The sequence below is a fragment of the Myotis lucifugus genome, unplaced genomic scaffold (genome assembly GCF_000147115.1).
Source record: "Myotis lucifugus unplaced genomic scaffold, Myoluc2.0 scaffold_834, whole genome shotgun sequence".
NCBI lineage: Eukaryota > Metazoa > Chordata > Mammalia > Chiroptera > Vespertilionidae > Myotis > Myotis lucifugus.
Window position 1 is genome coordinate 52752 of NW_005871882.1, and position 8785 is coordinate 61536.

An 8785-nucleotide genomic window follows, 5' to 3' on the forward strand; every position below is an offset into this window, starting at 1 on the left:
GTTCTGCACCTGAAAACAGCGTGGCGTGACCGGAGGACGCTGGGCCGGCAGGTGGAGGGCAGGGCAAAGGGCAGCCTGGGGTTGGGGAGATGGGAGTGGAAGGGCTCCTGAAGGGATGGGGCTTGGGCCCTGGCAGCCTGCCTACGGGCAGTAGCGACTGGGGCAAACTCCCAGGGTCCTGGCTCCAGGAACTAGGTGGATGCGGGAGACTGCAAACGCCTGCAAACACCCGTGGACAGCCCACAGCGGCCCCACAGAGGCCAGGGGAAGGAGTCCTGTGTCCCGGCGTCTCCTCCTGGTTGTCTGTCTGTGTCAGTTTTCCAGGAACATGGCTGGGCCATCTCATCTGCGCATGCCCAGAGCTGGGGCACAGAAGGTTGGAGACCAAGCTTCTCTCACAGGGGTTTTCTTTCATTCAAGAAATTTGGATGGAGCACCCTCTGTTCTAGGGGACACAGATTCCTGTGGGCACGGGGTCTGAATCTAATAGGTGAGTGGGCAGCCTTTGATCCCACATGGGCCCTGTTGTAAGAGGGGGATGGAATCTGGGGGGAGGGAGGGTGGTCCAGGATGTTTCCTGGAGAATGAGATGAGGTGAGAGCTGAAGGATGACGGGGAGGAGGCAACTCAGGGAGGATTCAGAGCAGAGGGGCGGTGACTATGATATGAGATCAGGGACCACGCCGGGCAAGTGCAAACTGAGTCAGGGGAGTGACGGGGAGGAAAGACTGGAAAACTGCAGAGAACAGGTCAGCGGCTGGGGTGCAAGAGGGCCCTTAGGGGTGACAGAAACACTCGATTGCAGTGGCAGTAACACTTTAAATGTCAACATTCACAGAACTGCACACCAAAAAGGGTGAATGTCACTGTAAGTTACACCCAATAAGCCTTACTTTAAAATAAATGCCTTCATAAGAATAAAGACCTATATATATTTTTACTTATTTTTTATTTATTGATTTTAGAGAGGGAGAGAAACATCAATTTGTTGTTCCACCTTCATCGGTTGCCTCTTGTATGTGCCCTGACCAGGGATTGAACCTGCAACCCTGGCATGTCGGGACAACGCTCTAACCAACTGAGCTACCTGGCCAGGGCCTGCACTTTTAAATACAGAGGTCGGCAGCAGCCAGAGCACACATCACACATGGTAAGGGTTTTGGTCTTTGAAGCGGCCACTGCTGGCTGCAGAGGATGGGCTTGGAGCAATTGTGTGGGGCCCTCAGGGGGCACCTCTAACAGGCTGGTTCCCCTTCCTCCATGTCAACAGCACAGAAGGCGACAGCTGCAGCCTCCCAAAGGGCCTGCAAGTTAGAGGACTCAGCATTCCTCCAGGAGGGAAAGGACAAGGGACCCCCGGTGGGAGGGGTCTGTCTCCTGGGGAGTGACAGGGTGTCTTGCCTTTAGGATTGACCTTGAACGGGGCATAGGGCAGCCTTTCCAGAGCTGGGGTTGGGCCCGAGGGAGTGGGTGGGGGGAGGGGAAGGCCTGCTCACCCACTGAGGACAGCAACTCTAAAAACTCCCTCGGGGCCAGCAGCGCAGTGATGGGCACAGTGGGATACCCAAACCTGCTTGGCCAGTCTGCGCCCAGCTAGACAGTATTCTGGCTGCATCCCTGGAGGCCAGCGGCTCGGAAAGGTGAGCCAATGAACACACAGGCCTCCTGGGGAGATGAAGTGAGACAGGCCCATGGCCTGCCCGGCACAGCCAGAACAAGCCCTCCCAAGCCGAGAGCTGGCGTCAGCAGGGCGGGGGCTGGCACCAGCCACTGGAAGGCCTAACACATGCCTGTGCCTCAAACCAGCTTCATCTCCAGGATCAGCTGGGCCCCATGACTGCAAGGCACAAGCCAGAGCTGAGAACTTTGCACGAAAGGCTGCCTTCTGTGGCCACGGAGGGCTTGTCTCCTAGGAGCTGGGGCTAGTCTCTGGACAATGTGCCAGACACAGGGAGCCAGAGCGGTACACCCTTCCTCGTGGGCACCAGATGTTAAAAGAATGGGGAGGACTGAAGCCACTGAAAGTGGCCTGGGGCTACTGGTCACTGAGCACTTGGGAGGAACAGAAGCCATGTTCCTCAGGACCCAAACACCCTGAAAACTTACAGAAAAATCAAGCCTCAGGCTCTTAGCTACTTGTAAACCATTTCCAGACTGGCCTGGTCAAGGGTTTATCTGTTGGAGTATGTCTCCACCTTGTGGTCAATGCTGACACGACCACCACCTCCATCTCCCAAACTTGCAAGAGCGCCTCTAAATCCTCACCAGCACCTAATTTAACCCTTATAACAACAAAACAGAGTAAGTTCTAGTATGGGCATTTGCCATACAATTTGGAAAGTGAGGCAACATTGGGACACGTCCCTGCCAAGGGTCTAGGAGCCCCAGCCTGTGCTGGCCTGTACTAGCCTCGCTCCAAGCTGTGAGCACTCTCTTCAGGACGCTGAGTTGACAAGCAGGTGGGCAAGGGGCAGAACCAGGATTTAATCCCAGAGTCAGGCCTGGCTGGACCTAAACAGCCATTCATGCTGGGATTTGGCCCATCCACACACCCACCAGCCCCGTGAACTCCGTCTCTGCCCCACTGCCTGGAGGCCCGGCTCCTCTTTGCTGGGCTCACACACACTCAAGTTCTCAGCTTCAAGGTTCCCTGAGCCCGGCTCCAAATTGCCCTCGCACCTGCGTTCACCTCCTGTAGCACCCTGCTCCTGAGGTCCTCGTGAGCAGCCCTCAGCCCTCGGGGGACAGTTTCTCAGTATGACACTCCCCTCCTGCCACGGGGGCTGTGGTGGGCGGAGGACATGGGCATGAAAGTGGGGCTACGTTCCAAGGACCAAGGCTTCGCTTGCAGCCATTTCCAAGGCTAATCAACTCCTCCTTTCCACCAGCCTTTTCATTATCAGGGAGCTCCTTTTACCTAAGTGACTTTAAATCTTGAGTGACGCTGGCTCATTTCCACAAACATCCGGCTCTTCTGCCTACTGCCATCTACTGATGTTCAAACTTAGGCTCAAACAAAACAGCTTTCTCTGTCCACTGGGACCACAGCCCAAGATCAGGGATGCAAGGAGGCTGCCACCAGGACCCCCAGCCCATCCCCACCAGAGTCTAGCAACCCATGACATCTCCCTTCCGGCCTTCAAAGACAAGACACACGAGAAGATTTTTAACGTTTTAATACAGATCAGCATGTCGGGTTCACTTCAGCTCCTTCACCGCCAAACCTAGAGCAAGAGAGGCAAACGCGAGGCATCAGAAGACAGTCACGCTGCTTGTCTGGGTTTGTTCTTAAGCTAAGAAGGCTCACAACGCTCAGACATTAAGCCCACCAGGGAGGTTTTGCATAAAATATTTAGTGTTTGATAAAAAGAAGAAAAAAAAACCACACAAAAACTCCTGTCAGCCTTTATAAAGGGGCCCAGCGGGCCCTCACACGCGAGCAGTACCGGCTAACTTTCAGGGTGGACAGGCAGCCTCTGGAGCTGCTTGGTACTCCCTGGGGGGCTTCCTCCACCCCAGGATGGACCTTTGTTTAACACATGCTCAGGGCCTATGGTACTTAATCAGTTTCCTCAAAACCAGTATCTGCCTGGTGGGATGAAATGAGGCAGAGTAAGTGTGAGCTGTTACTATTCTGCACTAGAAAAGCATGAAAGAGGGAAACAAATTCGCCTTGGCCACCACGTTGAAGATCACCACGCTCGCAGGACAGTGGCAAGAGCAGATGCTTAGACCACAAAACGGACCTGCCTCTCCTTGGGCACAACTCGCTAACAGGACGGCGACAGGTGCACCGCCCAGCCTGCGCACCTGCCCAGCAATCCTGCTCACTCACCCGGGGGCAGGGACTGCTTCAGCTTCTCGGCCTTCTCTTTGTCCGTGATGACCAAGGTATACAGGTATCTGCTGCACCGGACTTTGAACTTCACATTATCCTTATTTTTCTTGATCTTGACAGCTATCAAACGGACCAAAATCAATAATTGCACCAGACATCACATAGTTCACCTGCTTTATACAAATGCACAAAGTGGCACTTGTGACCGCAACCACAGCCACAGCTGTGCCTGTCCCGTTGAAACAGAGGACAAGCTGCCCTCTATGACCTCAATCTTCAAAAACCGCCGGAAACCCGCTTTTCCCGTTTATTAACACTCAAGCACCTGGGGCTTGATCTTCACGGCTTGTCTATGTATCTGTCCGCTGAACACACCCTAGAACACTGTCCCCGTCTTATTTTCTGAAGGGAAGGAAGCAGTTTATAAAGCAAGGAGATGGGCTATCTGCTGGGACCAGAACTCGCCGCTCCACTCGGGGGCGATGGGAAAGAGCAGTGAGTGTCCGCTCACACTTTTCCTAAAACTGACATGGAGCCCATTTCTGGGCTCTTCACTGCCTCCGAATTCTATTTCAGGACCCCCACTCAGACGGCGAGGAGCCCCAACTGCAGCCCAACCCCAGTGCAGGGTGTGAGATCTGGGGAGTCTGGTCAGGCTTCTGGAAGACAGCTGCTTCCCCGAGGGCCAGTCATTTCAGGGACATCACACCCCGCACCCCAACTTCTTTAAAGACAGCTCAGGCGCTCGCCTGCAGGATCTGTTAACATGAAAGCCAATCAAGAGGCCGGGGGTAAGGGCCGAACAGGACTCCTGTGCCTCAGCCCAAGCACCTGACCAGACACACGCACTTAGCATGTCACAGCAGCAGCACAGGTCAACTTGTACCCACAACCCCGTTTCTGCCAACAGCTGCTACAGGGACAGGGCACTGAGCAGGAAGCTGAGGCACGGTGGCTCAGCCGGCACACACACTGGCCGCCTTCGCTCAAGTAGCTGCATCAGCCCTAGCACCTGCTGTACACCTATAGCACTTGTAAGGTATAGGATCTCTTAAAAGACGTGTATTCTACATCGTCACATGATGCAATAATTCCAGCTACAGGTGCATACCCCAAAGGGTGGAAAGCCCTCCATGTCTGCAGCAGGATGAACGGATAAACAGTGTGGTCTATCCATACAGGGGTGACTCAGCCTCCAGGACGTTATGCTACATGAGAAAGCCAGTCACAAAGAACAAACACTGTCTGATCTCATTTTAGAGGTCCCTAGGTCAAACTGATTTAGTGGCACAGTTTCAGTTTGCAAGATCTAGAGTTTTGGAGATGCAATGGGGATGTACTTCCTAGCAGCGAAATGTACACTGTACATCATGTACATTTTAGAATTGAAAAATGCCCTATTCTGTCCAGGGGGCCATGACCCGTCTTCACAGGACAAACGGTCTAGAATCAGGCCCCCAAACAGAATTAAAATGCAAACGAATCAATGGCTTTAGTGTCATTTCTCCAATGCATTAAGGTCTCTAATGGATCTTCATACATGGTCACCCCCCAACACAAGGAAATGGTGTCATGCTTACCTTCGCGACCGCTATCGCTATAGCTGGGACTGAACCAGGCAGTGACCCCAAATTCCCTGGTCTGAACTAAAACTGACATGAAGATCACCCCCTCTTCATCGCAGGACAGCACACCAACACAGCCACCCTGGCACCCGTGGTCCCCACTCCCATGGGGCAGGGTGGGCACTCCCACCAGCCGCTGCTCACCCCCCACAGGTGATCGCCATCTCATTCCAGTTACCAGAGGGTCAAAGGCGCAGCCTGCGGCAGGTCCCAGGGACACAAACAGGGCCCTCGCTGTCCCCTGAGAACCCACTGAAGGCTCTCCGACACCACTTCCTCCCGTGGGGACAAGGAGCAGAGCGAGGACCGGCTCCCAGCCCGTCCCGGCTCCACGTCCACAAAAGATCTGACTTTCCCTTCGCGAGAACCCTCAGGGGGAGAGGAAGCTTTTAAGGAGATGACTCTGGGTTAACACAGCGCATGAATCCACGTTCTGTCTTGCACTGAGCACAAGCCCCCAGACCTCCTTCAACTACAACGAAGGGGTAAGGGCAGGACCCCCGTGTCCGGTGCAGGAATGAGAATACCCACCCGGGCACCAGGGGCCAGCACACAGCAAGCAGAGGCCCGCCCTGATGTTTCTGATGCATCGCCCCCTCCCCCCTTATACACCCCGAGACACGAAGACCCGCAGGGGTGGAACTACTTAGTAAATAAAATTCCCCTCGAGCAGGGCCTGCACTCAGCCCAGAACCGAACCTGCAAGCACCAATCCCGGGTTTGCGGGACACGCACTGGCAGACGTTCACCCAGTAAAGCTTCCGTTCAGAGCCCCAAACCCAAGCCACGAGGGAGCGATTTTTTTTAAAATGTTCACTATTAAAGGGCCTCCCGCCTGGCATTCGGGAAGACGCTCCCGGGGCAGCCCGGGGTGCGGGCCGCTCCACGCCAACGCGATCCTTCCCACCCGCACCGCCGAGCGACCACTCACATTTGGCGTCCTTCCGCCGGGCTGTGAGCAGGAAGTCCTTGATCTCCTCAATCTTGCGAGGCTGCGACACAGAGAAAACGGGGCATGAGCTGCGGGCCAGACATCCTGGCGACGGTCGCGTCCCCGGCCCCTCTCGGGCCACCGGAGACCCTCGCCCCGGGGCCCCCGCCTCCCCGGGAAGGTCTCAGGCAGGGGCCGTACTCACCATGGCTGCGAGGCACGGAGCGTGCGGCCGGCGCCTGCGGGGAGGACAGACATGAGCGTGAACAGGGCGCGGGGACCAACAGGGAGCCCCGTTTTTTCCCTCCCCGACCCCCCGAAATGCTGGCCCCAGTGCACTCCATCCTCTTTCCTCGCACCCTTGACCCAGGCCGGGGGTCCGCAAACTTCTCTCGGTCGTGGATTACTTCGGATTATCCCCACTACTCCCTGTGTGCCGCCCAAGAGGTACTTACAACAAGCAGCCAGAGGCGAAGAGGGCGAAAAAGAACGTAACTTCCGTTTCCGGGCAATTAAACCCTCCCCCGGAGGAAACTGGGTACGGTGTCTGCGAAGGGTCAAGAATTACCAGTAGGTAGGCGTTCGCCCTTCCCTTTGCAGCACCTCTGCCCCCTGTAGGCCTAGATTAACAGTGCAGCTCCTCGCTTGGAACGACCGCCTCCCTCCTCCAATCCCTTCCCTTTTCTACCCCCAGCCCCTTGGCTTTGCTAGATTTTATTTTAGATCCAGTTTGAAGACCTAAATCTTTTATCTACCACTGTCATTAGACCTGTGCATTGGGCATCTGCACGGGGATTTTTCTCATTTGAATGAAGGAACCTTCTTTTTTTTTATGTGTTTTTTATTGATTTTTAGAGAGAGGAAGGGAAAGGGATAGAGCGATAGAAATACAGATGAGAGAGAAACATCCTCGATCGGCTGCCTCCTGCATGCACCCCTACTGGGGATCCAGCCCGCAACCCAGACCTGTGCCCTGACCAGGAATCGAACCGTGACCTCTTGGTTCCTGGGTCGACGCTCAACCACTGAGCCATACCAGCGGGGCGGGGCCTTCTTATGTATATTTTAGAACCTCTTTCTAGGCATTCCTCACATTGCCTTCTGGAAATAATTCCAATAGCCAAGGTTTTGTCCTTACCCATGGGAACAGCTGTGAAGGGTTGTCGGAGCTGGGAGAGAAGTCAGGACTTGAACCCACGCTGCTCAGATCCCGGAGCCCAGGCTGCACCTAAAACGGGCTGGCGGTGGGGAGGTCAGCGCTTCCTTGGCCGCCTCGGCCCATGCAGATGTTATTTTCGTGGCACATAATGACTCTCAACTCTTAGGTAACCTCCCTGCAGGCGGGGGTGGGCTCCGGGAAACCCGTGGCTATCGATTTTATTTTTATCCTCTGCCTTTATTTTATTTTTAACCTCGCTACCAATGTCTATGTTTTATTATATTTGTTTCTCAAAAATTTAATAACTGCACAACAGAATGTAATTGCCCTGTGTGTTTATTACACTTGAAGAGAGAGTACTTCACCATGAACTTCACTTTGAACTCACCCATCTCTCTCCGGTTAGACGAGCCCAGGCTGAGCGCATTTCCGGGGGGCTGGGCTACAGGGAAGAGTACACCAACAGGGAGACCCCCCAATTCCTCTGATTGTACTAGAGAGCCTTTTAGCAGAAGCCAAACCCTGTTTCTGTAACGGCGGACGCCTCTGGGTGTCAGCAGTGGGAACAGTCCACTGGGAGGGGCGACGTTTTAGATCAGCGGTTCTCAACCTGTGGGTCGCCACCCCTTTGGGGGTCGAACGACCCTTTCACAGGGGTCGCCTAAGACCGTCGGAAAACACCTATATAATTACATATTGTTTTTGTGATTAATCACTATGCTTTAATTATGTTCAATTTGTAACAATGAAAATACATCCTGCATATCAGATATTTCCATGACGATTCATAACAGTAGCAACATTACAGTTATGAAGTAGCAACGAAAATAATTTTATGGTTGGGGGTCACCACAACATGAGGAACTGTATTAAAGGGTCACAGCATTAGGAAGGTTGAGAACCGCTGTTTTAGATCATCTGAAGGTTGGGGCCCAGCCTGAGAGGGATGGGTGCCTCCACCCCGAGCTGAGAGGGACGTTCCCAGACCCTCCACCTGGCCAGCCGGCCTCCTCCACGTGGGGCTGATGCCTTTCTGGTCTTTTCTATTCCACCTGTTCCACCACAGGTGCTTGCCCTCCGGGCCCAAACTACTGGCCTCTTAACGAGCTAGGCACTGACCCCAGGCTGAGTCTGCACTGTTCCTCCGATAACAAGCCCTGCTCACCTCCAGGGCTCAGCTCCCACCTCCCCTTCAGACACGACCCTTCTGCTCCGACTCTGGACACTCGTCA

At 54.4% G+C, this 8785-nt stretch overlaps 1 protein-coding gene across 2 annotated transcripts; it reads right to left on the bottom strand.

Moving 5' to 3' along the window:
• Window positions 1–3159: 3159 nt before the first annotated feature.
• On the bottom strand, window positions 3160–6915 carry RPL38 (ribosomal protein L38). Of its 2 annotated transcripts, none has more exons than XM_006106477.3 (5): window positions 6850–6915; window positions 6600–6633; window positions 6395–6455; window positions 3836–3958; window positions 3160–3224 (listed from the first exon to the last, which is right to left on the bottom strand). In XM_006106477.3, exons 2-5 carry the CDS (start codon window positions 6600–6602, stop codon window positions 3199–3201), a joined length of 213 nt encoding a protein of 70 aa, XP_006106539.1. In that variant the 5' UTR covers window positions 6603–6633; window positions 6850–6915; the 3' UTR covers window positions 3160–3198. The 2 variants fall into 2 exon arrangements, with proteins under 2 accessions (XP_006106539.1, XP_023603063.1); XM_023747295.1 differs by lacking the exon at window positions 6850–6915 and adding an exon at window positions 6802–6845.
• Window positions 6916–8785: the final 1870 nt, after the last annotated feature.